At 44.0% G+C, this 17,433-nt stretch overlaps 1 protein-coding gene across 1 annotated transcript in view; it reads right to left on the reverse strand.

Moving 5' to 3' along the window:
* Positions 1–1,221: 1,221 nt before the first annotated feature.
* Positions 1,222–17,433, reverse strand: part of MYCBP2 (MYC binding protein 2) — a 404,370-nt gene continuing 388,158 nt past the window's right edge. Inside the window, exons 83-86 of the mRNA XM_038763035.1 lie at positions 16,186–16,395; positions 4,828–4,935; positions 4,376–4,541; positions 1,222–2,097 (exon numbers count right to left, since the gene is read on the reverse strand). Of these exons, the coding sequence (XP_038618963.1) occupies positions 1,982–2,097; positions 4,376–4,541; positions 4,828–4,935; positions 16,186–16,395 (600 nt within the window). The 3' untranslated portion in view covers positions 1,222–1,981. The remainder of the gene's footprint in view (positions 2,098–4,375; positions 4,542–4,827; positions 4,936–16,185; positions 16,396–17,433) is intronic.

A 17,433-nucleotide genomic window follows, 5' to 3' on the forward strand; every position in this document is an offset into this window, starting at 1 on the left:
TTGCCAACTTGTACTTCCCAAGCGCTGAGTACAGTGCTCTGCACACAGTAAGCGCTCAATAAATACGATTGAATTGAATTGAAGCATGTTTGCATTTCAGGACCTGAGGGTACTATCTGGATGTCGGTCTATTCATCATCATCATCAATCGTATTTATTGAGCGCTTACTGTGTGCAGAGCACTGTACTAAGCGCTTGGGAAGTACAAGTTGGCAACGTATAGAGACAGTCCCTACCCAACAGTGGGCTCACAGTCTAAAAGAGATGGGAAAGGAGGAGGGAAGGAGATGGGAAAGGAGGAGGGAAGGAGATGGGGAAGGAGGAGGGGAAGGAGGAGGAAAGGAGATGGGAAAGGAGGAGGAAAGGAGATGGGAAAGGAGGAGGGAAGGAGATGGGGAAGGAGATGGGGAAGGAGGAGGGGAAGGAGGAGGAAAGGAGAAGGGAAGGAGATGGGAAAGGAGGAGGAAAGGAGATGGGAAAGGAGGAGGAAAGGAGATGGGAAAGGAGGAGGAAAGGAGATGGGAAAGGAGGAGGAAAGGAGATGGGAAAGGAGGAGGGAAGGAGATGGGGAAGGAGGAGGGAAGGAGATGGGGAAGGAGGAGGGGAAGGAGGAGGAAAGGAGAAGGGAAGGAGATGGGGAAGGAGGAGGGGAAGGAGGTGGAAAGGAGAAGGGAAGGAGATGGGAAAGGAGGAGGAAAGGAGATGGGAAAGGAGGAGGGAAGGAGATGGGGAAGGAGGAGGGAAGGAGAAGGGAAAGGAGGAAGGAGAAAGGAAAGGAGGAGGGAAGGAGATGGGGAAGGAGGAGGAAAGGAGATGGGAAAGGAGGAGGGAAGGAGATGGGGAAGGAGGAGGGAAGGAGATGGGGAAGGAGGAGGGGAAGGAGGAGGAAAGGAGAAGGGAAGGAGATGGGGAAGGAGGAGGGGAAGGAGGTGGAAAGGAGAAGGGAAGGAGATGGGAAAGGAGGAGGAAAGGAGATGGGAAAGGAGGAGGGAAGGAGATGGGGAAGGAGGAGGGAAGGAGAAGGGAAAGGAGGAAGGAGAAAGGAAAGGAGGAGGGAAGGAGATGGGGAAGGAGGAGGAAAGGAGATGGGGAAGGAGATGGGAAGGGAAGGAGATAGGAAAGGAGGAAGGAAGGATAAAGTAAAGCGAGCAGGAGTCCGGAGCGGCCCGTCCCCTCACGCACTTCGTTGCTTCCTCTCCCAAGTAAAATCTCACTCATTTATTAGACTTTATCACTGTATAAAAACGTACAGTGGCTTTATTGACATGTACATTCCATTATGTTTACAGCTGCAAGATATGAGGCACACTCAGTATTGCACTTCATTAAAATTTCAGGCTCAAACGTAACCCAGAAGTTTAAATGAAACTGCTCTTGTAATTTAGTAATTCTTATACAAGACAAACATTGATATCTTTATATACAGTGTGATACTTATTACATTTAATATGCCTGCCTAACACAATTTTTGTAACAGTCTAGGAAATAAAACAGAATATTCCTCTTCCCCCCCCCCCCCCAACACCTCACCCGTGATGCAGTTACAATTGTACAGGATTACAAAAGTCAGTATACAATAACCAACGATTTCTTTCCTTTACTGAGAGCCAGCATCTTTCCAATCTATGGGCATGGACATCTTTTTTTTTTTTTCAATTATCTATAAATACCCAAAGCTTCATAGCCGATGACTGCAATGGCCACATGCAAACACCTTACAAGTTTTGATGGATTGGATTTTTTTTAAAAAAAAAAAGAACGGAAGAAAGAAAATCTCTCACAGCAAGAATTATGTACACGGTATTTGGCATCCTTCTTGCACTAGAAATAGTTTTTGTTTTGTTGTTTTTTTTTTTTTAACTTCGATTTTGAAAATGGTCCCATCCTCATCCTGAGGGATGTTCAACGTCACCATGCTCTCTCTTCGGGGCGGAGGGGGAACGGGGGCAACTGTTTTGTCCAGCAAAGAAAACCGACCGGTCTAAAACGTGTGAGCGTTTCTGCAAACTCCACAGCCCAGAGCAAATTCTTCGCCGGTTGGGGGGTGGACTACGTGCAGTGGGCATTCGGTTCCCTCCAGCTGTTTGCCTTTGGGACCTAAAATGATCGAGAGGAGACAGAACAAAGACAGTCCAAACTCTGACAACCGCTGCAAATGAAATGCTCCAAAACGATCGGGAACGTGAAGCCATTCAAATCCGTCCATTCCTTGTGATTAATGCCAAGGAATCGCTAAACAAAAAGAATGGCTCAAGATGGGCAACCGAACATTTTTAACTTCAAGGAGCTAACGAAGACGTATGCCCCGAGCAGGTAATAGTGCAGTGTGTCTGGGAAGATCTGGAAATAAGTCAAATTTGACAACTTCGGAAATTTGATTTTACTTGTACACATTTACTAGTCTATTTATTTTATTTTGTTAATATGTTTTGTTGTCTGTCTCTCCCTTCTAGACTGTGAGCCCGTTGTTGGGTAGGGACCGTCTCTATATGTTGCCAACTTGTACTTCCCAAGCGCTTAGTACAGTGCTCTGCACACAGTTAGGCGCTCAATAAATACGATTGAATGAATGAACTTTTGTTTCCTCTCTTTGGATAAAAGTATCATTGGCCCAATGAGCAGCAGCAGCAGCCAACAAAATTGACAAACTGAGAGCAAGAAAAGTTCCTTAACTTAAATAAAAGCCCACTATATCAGTCTGTGGAGTGCTCATGGACTTCTCGTAAAAAACAGCAGTAATCATCATCATCATCATCAATCGCATTTATTGAGCACTTACTATGTGCAGAGCACTGTACTAAGCGCTTGGGAAGTACAAATTGGCAACATATAGAGATAGTCCCTACCCAACAGTGGGCTCACAGTCTAAAAGGAGTGGCATTTAAGCAATGCACTTGTGCTAAGTGCTTAGGAGAGCATGACAGATTCATGTTCCCCACCCAGAGGGAGACAGACATAAATATTTACACAGAATGAATAGTTGACTCAAAAAATAATTACGCGCAATGTGCTCATATTATTGGGAGAATACAAACTAAAAAAGTTGGCAGAATAATAATGATGGTATTTAAGGGCTTACTATGTGCCAAGCACAAGGTAATCAGGTTGTCCCGCGTGGGGCTCACACTTAGTCCCCCATTTTACAGATCATCATCAATCGTCTTTATTGAGCGCTTACTGTGTGCAGGGCACTGTACTAAGCGCTTGGGAAGCAGAAGTTGGCAACATATAGAGACAGTCCCTACCCAACAGTGGGCTCACAGTCATAGAGAAGTTAAGTGATTTGCCCAAAGTCACACAGCTGCCGAGTAACGGAGCCGGGATTCGAACCCATGACCTCTGACTTCCAAGCCCGTGCTCTTTCCACTGAGCCACGCTGCTTCTGCCCTCAACAAGCTTGTAGTCTAGAGGACTGTTTGTTATTTATTACTACTAGTTAGTTTATTATTTATTATTAGTTTTGGCACCTTTCATAAAATGCTCTTCAAGCTCATTTTGGGCCGACGGGTTCACAACTGAAGTGCTGGTTTTTATGGACTCGCCTGATTTCTTCACTCAGACGAGTGTTCCATTTCTGAAAACACGGCCTTTAAGCTGGTGTTTGTTTTTGCGTTAAAAGCTTTGAGACTTTAGAAGGTCCATTTTGGGAAGCTCCTTCTTTCAGCTTCTTCCTAAGGTCTGTACTTTTTCAGTTTCCTTTTCTAAAATGGAATATCCTTCTGTTGGGATTTTTTTCTTAGTAATTCCCTAACCAAAACGTCGCATTTTATATTGTATTTGAACAGCTCTCTCGCTCCTGCTTCCATAAAGGTTTCCATCCCCTAATCCGAGTTAAATCCAGTTTGTGTTTCCCTTGTTGGCTTTACGAGAGCTGCCCGTCACTTCAAAAAACTCTTCCGATTCAATAAATCAATGGGAAGAATGGAAGTTTCCCGCTATGACTGCCCGCCTTAGTTTTCCAACTGCCACAATCTTATCTAACGTTTCCTGGTTACTTTTTTTCCAAATTGGTCAAACGCTTACATTTGCTCTTCTCGAGACTGCCTGTGAATGTACTAGTTCCATCTTCCGCTTTGCAGCTGCTTACGTAATGGGGATGCAGTTGCAGGTTGCTAAGAGAACTTTAATTATCCTAACAACTCCAAGAAAAGGAGATTCTGAATTGCAATGGATTTGGTAAAGGGCAAACTAACGCTGAAATCAAATTTTTCCCAAATTAGCAATCGCGTTTCAGAAAGTCCCCCAGGCCCCAACAACCGCATTTTATAGCACTTTATTTTTTTGAGGGAGCATCACGGATGAATCTGTACCTGAAAGGGGCTCAGTCGCAAAACACGTAAGCCTCATCATTAAATATGGTTTTGGGCAAGCCTACCTGCAGGACAGTGTGGAAGTTCTTCTTTAGGAATGCTTGTCATCCTCTGAAAGTCATCGTGACAAGCGTTACAAAAATGCGTTGTTCCGAAACAGAAAAATACAGCCACGGAGCAGCAGTAACGGCATTTGTATTCTAAAAAGTCCGTACCATGCTTGGGGCACATCTGTAGATAAATAATCACATATGGCGTTAGAAAGACATGCAAAGGCAGTGAATGTCACTGTTTATTGTTGTATTGTCCTTTCCCAAGCGCTTAGTACAGTGCTCTGCACGCACCAAGCACTCAAGAGATATGATCGAATGATAAAAGCATATATTCACTGCCAAAACTGCTTTTCCAAAAGATCGATTAATGTTTACTGTCACGAAACTCGGCAGACAACTTGGACTCTTCTTTAGGAGGCGTCGGCATTGAGAGAAACGCTCCGTCTCCTCATCGGGTTGCCTACCTGAGCCCTGGAAACGTCGGAGCAGGCGCCACAGATGAGCTCTCTCGGGTCGTAATCATCCCCTTGTCCGGCCTCGGCATCGCAGCGAGCTTCACCCCCAAAATATGCCTTTGGAGAACGGGGGACGCGTCCGAGAACACGACAGAGGGGGAAAAGTTGGAAATGAGAAAGATTAGATCCGGGGCTGGTCAAGAAAAAACACTGCTGGGTGACTAATAGGAAGACCTGGATTTTACCGCTTGCTTTGGCTGTCAGGCCTGAGGGATGGCCTAGAATAATAATAATGATGGCATTTATTAAGCGCTTACTGTATGCAAAGCACTGTTCTAAGCACTGGGGGGATACAGGGTGATCAGGTTGTCCCACGGTGGGCTCGCAGTCTTAATCCCCAGTTTACAGATGAGGTAACTGAGGCACAGAGAAGTGAAGTGACTTGCCCGAGTCTCGGGGGCAGAAGGACCTGGGTTCTAATCCTGGCTCCGGCCTCTTGTCTTCTGGGTGGCCCTGGGCAAGTCACCTCACTTCTCTATTGCCTCAGTTACCTCATCGGTAAAATGGGGATGAAGACTGTGATCCACAAGGGGGACAGAGACCGTGTCCAACAGAGACCGTGTCCAACAGTGCTCTGCACACAGTAAGCGCTCAATAAATATATATTGAATATATTATATATATATATACATATATATATATATATATATATCTATTCTATTCATTTTATTTTGTTAGTATGTTTGGTTTTGTTCTCTGTCTTCCCCTTTTAGACCGACTGTTGGGTAGGGACTGTCTCTATATGTTGCCAATTTGTACTTCCCAAGCGCTTAGTAAAGTGCTCTGCACATAGTGGGCGCTCAATAAATACGATTGATGATGATGATAAATACGATTGATTGATTGATTGATTAGCTTAAATCTACCCCAGCGCTTAAAACAGTGCTTGACACGTAGTAAGGGCTTAACAAATACAACCACTCATTCACTGGAAACCAGTGCTGGAGTAATAATAATGATGGTACTTGTTTAGTGCTTACTATGTGCCAAGCACTGTCCTAAGCAATGGGATAGATATGAGTCTTCTTAACTCAACCGGCTGTGAATATCCCCGGACTGGCTTTGAGACAGCCATAACTGGGCAAGGCCCAGCCCCGAGAAAACACGCTGTGACCCAAATTGGCCCTTTAATGAGGTGGCGGCACGTACAGTATCGAGTTGGAAGGGTTACTTCGCGACTCTTGCATGTTATACCCTTTATCCCAATGAATGGCCTCACAGAATCAGCACAGTGTTATACAGTCACAGTATTTAAGCCTACTCGCCTTCGCACTTTTTTGAATAGCTCTCTTGCTCCTGCTTCCCCTAATCCGAGTTAAATCCAGTTTGTGTTTCCCTTGTTGGCTCTATGAGAGCCGCCCGTCACTTCAAAAAACTCTTCCGATTCAATAAGTCAATGGGAAGAACAACGGAAGTTTCCCGCTATGACTGCCCGCCTGAGTTTTCCAACTGCCACAATCTTATCTAACGTTTCCTGGTTACTTTTTTTCCCGAATTGGTCAAACGCTTACATTTGCTCTTCTCGAGACTGCCTGTGAATGTACTAGTTCCATCTTCCACTTTGCAGCTGCTTTAAGCTCGTTCTATATAGTTATCCTTTCATATTTTCATTAGCCAGAGCATTTTGTGTCTGTCAGTCTCCTGTTTAGATCGTATGATCGCTGCTTCTCTCCATCCCCCTCATCTTACCTCCTTCCCTTCCCCACAGCACCTGTATATATGTATATATGTTTGTACATATTTATTACTCTATTTATTTTACTTGTACATATCTATTCTATTTATTTTATTTTGTTAGTATGTTTGGTTTTGTTCTCTTTCTCCCCCTTTTAGACTGTGAGCCCACTGTTGGGTAGGGACTGTCTCTATATGTTGCCAACTTGTACTTCCCAAGCGCTCAGTACAGTGCTCTGCACACAGTAAGTGCTCAATAAATACGACTGATTGATTGATTGGCCCACTGTTGGGTAGGGACCGTCTCTATATGTTGCCAACTTGGACTTCCCAAGCGCTCAGTACAGTGCTCTGCACACAGTAAGCGCTCAATAAATACGATTGATTGATTGATTGATTAACTCTACTCTTCCTGATCATCTCTCTTACCGCTGGCCATTTGCTCATGTCCTTCTCCTGGCCTGAAGCACCGAACTCAGCACTTGGGAGTGTAGAACGGAGCCGGCAGATATAATAATGATGGTATTTGTTAAGCGCTTACTATGTGCAAAGCATCCCAAGCACTTAGTACCTGTATATATGTATATATGTTTGTACATATTTATTACTCTATTTATTTATTTATTTATTTTATTTGTACATATCTATTCTATTTATTTTATTTTGTTAGTATGTTTGGTTTTGTTCTCCGTCTCCCCCTTTTAGACTGTGAGCCCACTGTTGGGTAGGGACCGTCTCTATATGTTGCCAACTTGGACTTCCCAAGCGCTCAGTACAGTGCTCTGCACACAGTAAGCGCTCAATAAATACGATTGATTGATTGATTAACTCTACTCTTCCTGATCATCTCTCTTACCGCTGGCCGTTTGCTCATGTCCTTCTCCTGGCCTGAAGCACTGAACTCAGTACTTGGGAGTGTAGAACGGAGCCGGTAGATATAATAATGATGGTATTTGTTAAGCGCTTACTATGTGCAAAGCATCCCAAGCGCTTAGTACCTGTATATATGTTTGTACATATTTATTACTCTATTTATTTATTTATTTTATTTGTACATATCTATTCTATTTATTTTATTTTGTTAGTATGTTTGGTTTTGTTCTCTGTCTCCCACTTTTAGACTGTGAGCCCACTGTTGGGTAGGGACTGTCTCTATATGTTGCCAACTTGTACTTCCCAAGCGCTTAGTACAGTGCTCTGCACACAGTAAGCACTCAATAAATGCGATCGATTGATTGACTGATTAACTCTACTCTTCCTGATCATCTCTCTTACCGCTGGCCGTTTGCGCTCATGTCCTTCTCCTGGCCTGAAGCACTGAACTCAGTACTTGGGAGTGTAGAATGGAGCCGGTAGATATAATAATGATGGTATTTGTCAAGGACTTACTATGTGCAAAGCATCCCAAGTGCTTAGTACAGTGCTCTGCACACAGTAAGCGCTCAATAAATACGATTGATTGATTGATTAACTCTACTCTTCCTGATCATCTCTCTTACCGCTGGCCGTTTGTGCTCATGTCCTTCTCCTGGCCTGAAGCACTGAACTCAGTACTTGGGAGTGTAGAACGGAGCCGGTAGATAATGATGGTATTTGTTAAGCGCTTATTATGTGCAAAGCATCCCAAGCGCTTAGTACAGTGCTCTGCACACAGTAAGCGCTCAATAAATACGATTGATTGATTGATTGATTGATTAACTCTACTCTTCCTGATCATCTCTCTTACCACTGGCCGTTTGCGCTCATGTCCTTCTCCTGGCCTGAAGCACTGAACTCAGTACTTGGGAGTGTAGAACGGAGCCGGTAGATATAATAATGATGGTATTTGTTAAGCGCTTATTATGTGCAAAGCATCCCAAGCGCTTAGTACAGTGCTCTGCACACAGTAAGCGCTCAATAAATACGATTGATGGACTGATTGATTGATTGACTCTACTCTTCCTGATCATCTCTCTTACCGCTGGCCTTTTTCTCAAGTCCTTCTCCTGGCCTGAAGCACTGAACTCAGTACTTGGGAGTGTAGAACGGAGCCGGTAGATATAATAATGATGGTATTTGTTAAGCGCTTATTATGTGCAAAGCACTGTTCTAAGCGCTGGGGAAGATACAAGGTTATCAGGTTGTCCCACATGGGGCTCACAGATATGTCCCTGCCCTCAAGGAGCTTACAAACTAGTTGGGAGGAGACAGATAATAAAACAAATTCCAGACAGGGGTTAGCAACAGGGTCCAAGGATATGTACATATGTAAGGTTGGGGTGTGGTGAAGCATATCAGAAGTACTCAGGGGGTACAGACCATATGCGCCTTAGCTCTGTACCCCGATATGTCCCTGCCCTCAAGGAGCTTACAAACTAGTTGGGAGGAGACAGATAATAAAACAAATTCCAGACAGGGGTTAGCAACAGGGTCCAAGGATATGTACATATGTAAGGTTGGGGTGTGGTGAAGCATATCAGAAGTACTCAGGGGGTACAGACCATATGCGCCTTAGCTTTGATGTGCAAGTGCGTGGGTGATGCAGAAAAGATGGAGAATAGGATGGGGCGATGCATGGTTTGTCAGGGAAGGCTTCTTGGAAATGAGATGATTTTAGTGGGGCTTTGTAGTTGCGGAGAGAATGGGGGTCTGCTGGATGTGAACGGGGACGGAAGGAAGGAAGGAAGCAAGAGGCTGATGAAACTGAGGCACGGTAGGTTGGTGACGGAGGAGCTGAGTGTCCTGTCCGGGTTGTAGTGGGGAAGCAGCGTGGCCCCGTGGAAAGAGCCCGGGCTTTGGAGTCAGAGGTCGTGGGTTCAAATCCCGGCTCCACCGCTTGTCAGCTGGGTGACTTTGGGCAAGTCACTTAACTTCTCTGGGCCTCAGTTCCCTCATCTATAAAATGGGAATTGAGACTGTGAGCCCCCCGTGGGACAACCTCATCACCTTGTAACCTCCCCAGCGCTTAGAACGGTGCTTTGCATATAGCAAGCGCTTAATAAGTGCTATCATTATTATTATTATGAGTGACAGAGGAGAGAGGTAAGGTGGGAGGGAGAACGGATGCTTCCATAACGAACTACCTTATGCGCTCTCAACGTGGAACGGCTTGTTGGCCACAAAGCAGCTTTTAAGGCCAACACACTCGCACGGGCATGGACAGAATTTCCCTTTAAATTACTATCAATTGAATCAATTGAATTACTACTGAAGCAGCAGCGTGGCTCAGTGGAAAGAGCCCGGGCTTTGGAGTCAGAGGTCACGGGTTCAAATCCCGGCTCTGCCAGTTGTCAGCTGTGTGACTTTGGGCAAGTCACTTAACTTCTCTGTGCCTCTGTTGCCTCATCTGGAAAATGGGGATTAAGACTGTGAGCCCCCCGTGGGACAACCTGATTGCCTTGTAACCACCCCAGCGCTTAGAACAGTGCTTTGCACATAGTAAGCACTTAACAAATACCATCATTATTATTATTATATCACTGTATTGTCAAGTGCCTATGATGTGTCAAACACTGTTCTAAGCGCTGGGGAAGATACGAGTTAATCAGGCTGGACACAGTTTCTGTCCCACGTGGGGCTCACAGTCCAAGTAAGAGGAAGAACCTGTTGAGGAAACTGAAGCACACAGAATAATAAAGATGGCATTTGTTAAGCGCTTACTATGTGCAAAGCACTGTTCTAAGCACTGGGGAGGATACAAGGCGATCAGGTTGTCCCATGGGGGGCTCACAGTCTTAATCCCCATTTTACAGATGAGGGAACTGAGGCACAGAGAAGTGGCTTGCCCAAGCTGACAATTGGCGGAGGTGGCATTTGAACCCGTGACCTCTGATTCCCAAGCCCGTGCACTTTCCATTGAGCCAAGCTGCTTCTCTGAGAAGGTAAGTGACTTGTCCAAGGTCACACAGCAACCAGTTGGCAGAGCTGGGACTAGAATCCAGGACCTCTGACTCCTAGGCCCAAGCTCATTCATTCATTCAATCATTGTACATATTTATTACTCTATTTATTTTTTTATTTTACTTGTACATATCTATTCTATTTATTTTATTTTGTTAGTAGGTTTGGTTTTGTTCTCTGCCTCCCCCTTTTAGACTGTGAGCCCACTGTTGGGTAGGGACTGTCAACTTGTACTTCCCAAGCGCTTAGTACAGTGCTCTGCACACAGTAAGTGCTCAATAAATATAATTGATTGATTGATTGAATCGTATTTATTGAGCGCTTACTGTGTGCAGAGCAACTACCCCATCTGATTTCAACGATTTATGTTCTGAGGTTCTCCAAAGTTGGAAACTCGACAAGCTTCCTGTTGGGAGCCCATTTCAGTGGTTTAAAATTTGAGGAGTCCAAGAAGTTCTTCCTTTTTGTCCAAATGACATCTTCCTCGGGTGTCAAACCACAAACCCCGTCCATACGCCTGAAGCTGACTGGCTACTCTACTTCAATTGCTCTTCGTTGTTTTATCGTTTCTAGCCTAGTGGCCAGAGCCCGGGCCTGGGAGTTGGAAGGTCCTGGGTTCTAATCATCATCATCAATCGTATTTATTGAGCGCTTACTATGTGCAGAGCACTGTACTAAGCGCTTGGGAAGTACAAATTGGCAACATATAGAGACAGTCCCTACCCAACAGTGGGCTCACAGTCTAAAAGTCTAATCCCTGCCCCACCACTTGTCTGCTGTGTAACCCTGGGTAAGTCACTTCACTTCTCTGGGCCTCAGTTACCTCACCTGTAAAAAAAAATAGGGGGATTGAGACTGTGAGCCATACATGGGACAGGGACTATGTCCAACTTGATTTGCTCGCATCCACCCTAGCATTTAGTACATGCCTGACACATAGTAAGCGCTTAGTACAGTGCTCTGCACACAGTAAGCGCTCAATAAATACGACTGATTGATTGATGGAAAGCGCTTAAAAAAGCCCCCTCCTTCCTAGCCCCCTCCCCACCCCCCCGCCTTACCTCCTTCCCCTCCCCACAGCACCTGTATATGTTTGTACATATTTATTACTCTATTTATTTTACTTGTACATATTTACTATTCTATTTATTTTATTTTGTTAATATGTTTTCTTTTGTTGTCTGTCTCCCCCTTCTAGACTGTGAGCCCGCTGCTGGGTTGGGACCGTCTCTATATGTTGCCGACTTGTACTTCCCAAGCGCTTAGTACACTGCTCTGCACACAGTAAGCGCTCAATAAATATGATTGAATGAATAAATAAATTAATGAATAAATACTATTATTATTATTATTATTATTACTGTCCTACTTTCAACTCTTTAAAACTTCTTCTCGGAGCCCTCTCCACGTCCAATAAAAATCGGAATATGACCTTTTTATTTGGTGCCTCGCTCCCTGTCCCTTATGTCCCAGCCAAGTGCTGCCATTTATTCAATCGTCCTGCCTTGGCTGGAGATTAAGCAATCAACGGTGCAGCGTGGCTCAGTGGCAACAGCACGGGATTTGGAGTCACAGGTCATGGGTTCAAATCCCGGCTCCGCCAACTGTCAGCTGTGTGACTTCGGGCAAGTCACTTCACTTCTCTGGGCCTCAGTTCCCTAATCTGTAAAATGGGGATGAAGACTGTGAGCCCCCTGTGGGACAACCTGATGACCTTGTAACCTCCCCAGCCCTTCGAACAGTGCGTTGCACATGGTAAGCGCTTAATAAATGCCATTATTATTATTATTATTATTATTAACAGTGAATGGATCTTGGAGAAAGCTCTTCCCTGTTTGGGTTCAATTTTCAAGACACTGAAGAAATCCTAAGCAACTAACCAAAGACTTGGGCAGCCGCCTAGCTGGGGGATGGCTGATAATAATAATAATAATAATAATAATAATAATAATAATAATAATGGTATTTGTTAAGCGCTTACTATGTGCAAAGCACTGTTCTAAGCACTGGGGTGGATACAAGGTGATCAGGGTGTCCCACGTGGGACTCACGGTATGCATCCCAATTTTACAGATGAGGGAACTGAGGTAGATATTTATTATTATTATTATTAATAATAATAATTGTGGTATTTGTTGAGGGCTTACTATGTGCCACATACTGACCTAAGCACTGGGATAAACACAAGATGATTATATCCCCCATGGGGCTCATAGTCTAAGTAGGAGGGAGAATGGGAATTGACTCCCTGTTTTCCAGATGAGGGAACTGAGGCCCAGAAGTGAAGTGACTTGCCAAAGGTCACACAGCAGCCACGTGGCAGAGCTGCGATTAGAACCCAGGTCCTTGGATTCCCAGGCCCGCGCTCTTTCCCCTAGGCCACATTGCTTCCCCTTGTCCAATGCAGGCCAGAAAATATGGAGAAATCACGATGGTTTCTCCACCATTAAAAGTCCTGCAACAATTTTCAAGACAGTGGATGGACTTAAACATATATGACTGAGGAAGATGATTCACACGAAGAGAGGTGTTCGAAGTAGGAACTTTATGAAGAAAGGAAGAAGGCTCATCAGAACAATCAATCAATCAATCGTATTTATTGAGCGCTTACTGTGTGCAGAGCACTGTACTAAGCGCTTGGGAAGTACAAGTTGGCAACATATAGAGATGGTCCCTACCCAACAGTGGGCTCACAGTCTAGAAGGGGGAGTTTACTTCTGCAAAGGCTTATAATAATCAGTGGTATTTACTGAGTGTTTATTGTGTAGAGCACTCTGATAATAATAATAATAGTAATTATGGCATTTGTTAAGTGCTTACTCTGTGCCAGGCACTGTACTAAGCATTGGACTCAGCCCTTGGGACAGTACAATACTACACAGTTGGTGGGCACATTCCCTGTCCTTATTTCAAGTCCTCAATTAATACTGTGATTGTTATGCCTAAAATAATTTTATTAAGATTAAATAGCTTAGGGATGTTTATCATTACCGAGTATGGCATGTAAAGGAATTTCCTTTTTCCCTTGCCTAGTACCGGGAACTGATTCTAATTCGCAAAATGTGCATCTATGGGCAAATATTCCCACTATACAACCACATTTTTAGGGTGAAAAAAGCCGTCGGATTGTGGGGCACACCCCTATATTGACTGTAAGCTTATCCACACGGACCTTACCGTAGACTAGATTAAGCTCTCTGTGGGCAGGGGTCGTATTTACCAACTCTGTTGTATTGTACTCTTCCAATTGCTTAGTACAGTGCCCTGCACACAATAAGTGCTCAATCAATCAATCAAATCGTATTTATTGAGCGCTTACTGTGTGCAGAGCACTGTACTAAGCGCTTGGGAAGTACAAGTTGGCAACATATAGAGACAGTCCCTACCCAACAGTGGGCTCACAGTCTAAATACCATTGAGCTTAGTACAGTTCTCTTCACAGTAAGGGCTCAATAAATACGATTGAATGAATGAATGAATGAATGAATGAATGAATGATTCATCGCTGTATATGACTTCTGTTTGACTTCTGCCCAACTCTAACCTCTACAATTTTTTCTGCTGCTGTTGAGGGTAGCTAGTCTCTTGTTCTGTACTATTTGCTTTTCGAGCGCCCTGCTTCACATTGTTCTCTGTTAATTCCACACGGCTTTTATTTCTGAGCTTCATACCTAATTTGTAGATTTTTGCTCATCCTTGTTCCCACTGAGTTTTTGTGTCTGCAGGTATCTTCTAGATACCTCTGCTTGGTGCTTTTTTCCCTTATTTTCTCCTTAAAGCTGAGGGGAAACGGGGAATCTCATGACCCCTCAGCCCAGTTCGGCATTCCCTACTGCTTTGTGTAACAAGACAATTCACAGTTAACTGAGAAGAATGTTTTCCTTTGTATTGAAGCCATGCTGCGTAACTGTTAGATCCTATCCATAGAGCAGTGCTTTGCACATAGTAAGCGCTTAACAAATGCCATCATTATTATTATTATTGTTAGTGCAGATGTTGCTAAAAATGATTTTTATGTGACCAACACTCCATTCTGCACTGTGCACTGATGCAACTGCATTTGCACGACTTGCTACTATTTTCAAAGCTGCCTCTTGGGTCTCTGGATTTTTCCAAAACCTTTGAGAAGCAATGTAACCTAGTGTATAGAGCCTGGCCTGGCAGTCAGAAGGACCTGGGTTCTAATCCTGCCTCCGCCACTTAATAACAATAATAATAATAATAATGACATTTATTAAGCGCTTACTATGTGCAAAGCACTGCTCTAAGCGCTGGGGAGGTTACAAGGTGATCAGGTTGTCCCACGGGGGGCTAACAGCTGTGTGACCTTGGGCAAATCACTTTACTTCTTTGGGCCCTGGTTACTTCATCTATAAAATGGGGGTTAAGACTGTGAGCCCCATGTGGGACATGGCCTGGGTCATCATCATCATCATCAATCGTATTTATTGAGCGCTCACTATGTGCAGAGCACTGTACTAAGCGCTTGGGAAGTACAAACTGGCAACATATAGAGACAGTCCCTACCCAACTGGGTCCAACCTGATTATCTTGCATCTGTAATTTTATTCAGATTAATGTTATCTTAAGCTTGTTGTGAGCAGGAAATGTGTCTGTTACACTGTATTCTCCCCAGCGCTTAGTAAAATGTTCTGCACACAGTAAATGAATACAATTGACTATCTACCCCATTACTTAACACACTGCCTGGCACATAGTAAGCACCTGAATGCCATAAGGAAAATTAAAAAAAAAGAGAGCAGTTGTTTCACACTGCATTAGGTCATCTGCTGGTCCTGACTCTCGTATGTCTTCCCACATTATCAGAGGGCAAACTTTATTTTGTTCTACAAGCATCTGTTCTGGCCACCGTGCTTATGGCCCCATCCCTGTTCAAGTAGCTGCCTGGGTATCCTGCATTACCCATTCTGCTTCCGTGCCCTGAAATTCATTCATCTATTCTATTTATTTTATTTTGTTAGTATGTTTGGTTTGTTCTCTGTCTCCCCCTTTTAGACTGTGAGCCCAATGTTGGGTAGGGCCTGTCTCTATATGTTGCCAATTTGTACTTCCCAAGCACTTAGTACCGTGCTCTGCACATAGTAAGCGCTCAATAAATATGATTGATTGATTGATTAAGTGCTTACTGTGCGCAGAGCACTGTACTAAACACTTGGGAAAGTGCCTCAATGGTGGTGAGCGGCCTGCATTCTAGATTCTCACTGTAGGTATCCTGCCTGGCCATTTCGCGGAGGGAACTATAATGAAACTGCTTGAGAAGCTGGATAATACACCTTCTGGGGGCAGGGAATGTATCTACCGACTGTTTAATTGCACCCTCCTCTGTGCTTAGTACAGTGTTCTGCGCATAGTAAGTGCTTGAACAATTCGATTGATTCTGTACAAACCACTTGGGGCAAAACTCGCCTTCCTACGGACAGAATTTCATTCATTCAATCGTATTTATTGAGAGCTTACTGTGTGCAGAGCAGTGTACTAAGCGCTTGAATTGCGCTTTATTAATAGAGTTGCCCGTTTTCTCAAAAGCAGGGGGGAGGGAGACGAAGTACCAACTGTGTTATCGTGTAATCACGACAGATAAAGCCACTTCCCAAAGCACAGAGGAAACACAACAGAATAAAAAACACAATCTCTGAAATCCGACATTTTGTTTCCGCCCCCTTTTTTGAAAGGACATTACCAAGCTACATAATAGTTCTCATTTTCCACCGGCGAATCCAGTTTCCCTCCTACCTTTCTGCACTTGTAGCAGACGTAATATGCGTATCTATTCATGGCATATCCAGCTGGATCGTTATAAAACCTGACTCCAGGAGTTGTAATGGCCTCGCTCTTGTGCAAACCTTCATATTCCAACCTCATCAAGGCTTTCCTTCTGACATCCTCATAGAGTTCTTTGATTGGATCAAGCAGATCTTTCAATACTGTATGATTGATTTTGTTCTGAAATGAGAAATTACAGGTCCTTGAATTCAGCCCGGATTTAATGTTACATTTCCGCAGTAAGGATTTTCGCGTTCGATTTCATATTTTTGAAAAGCTTGGCCGAACGTCTGAATGTGCCACGTAACTCTCCAAATACGAAAATTCTCTCAAAATGAAAAGGTATTTCTCTTGGAAAATAGGGACATCTGAATTTGGGCAAAGTGAGTGTTTTAAAAAACTGACAAGCTGATGGAAGTTCAGCCTGTCAAATGCCACTGGGACACTGTAAGCTCATTGTGGACAGGGAATGCGTCTGTTTATTGTTATACTGTAATCTCCCAAGCGCTTAGCACAGCACTCTGCACACAGTAGGCACTCAATAAATATGACTGACTGAATGAACAATGCCTGCCTGACTGCCTGTGAGAAAGGCAGTTTTTTGTTGGCATATTTTGTTGGTATGTTTGGTTCTGTTCTCTGTCTCCCCCTTTTAGACTGTGAGCCCACTGTTGGGTAGGGACTGTCTCTATGTGTTGCCAATTTGTACTTCCCAAGCACTTAGTACAGTGCTTTGCACATAGTAAGCGCTCAATAAATACGATTGATTGATTGATTGAAAGGAAGAGGTGAAAAGATAACCAAAGCTCTGTGATAAAAGATTCAGTTCCCTTTCTCTCTGCAGACCCACTTTCTCGTTCCTCTTTGTAGTCACTGTAGCGGAAACCACCTGTCATCCCCAAACTAAACTGGGATATTTTTCTAGTCCCACATACACCCAGTTATGCCTGGGGGAGGCACAACTTCCATTCTCCTGAACCCTACTTTATGCAATCTTTCCTGACGTCCCATATTTGACAAAGGAGGACTTCAGAAGGGAGGAATTTTCTGTCTCACTCTTTGAAATAATATTCTTGGAGGTACCCCCTAAAGGATGCCTTGGATCTGTCTTTCATCTGCACACTGGGCTACTGAAGATATATGGATGAATGAGAGTTGAACATGTCCACATCACTTTCCTGGCCAGCGTTGTTGGCACTGTTTAACGCGTGGCTCAGT

The sequence above is a fragment of the Tachyglossus aculeatus genome, chromosome 2 (assembly GCF_015852505.1).
Source record: "Tachyglossus aculeatus isolate mTacAcu1 chromosome 2, mTacAcu1.pri, whole genome shotgun sequence".
Taxonomy (NCBI): Eukaryota; Metazoa; Chordata; class Mammalia; order Monotremata; family Tachyglossidae; genus Tachyglossus; species Tachyglossus aculeatus.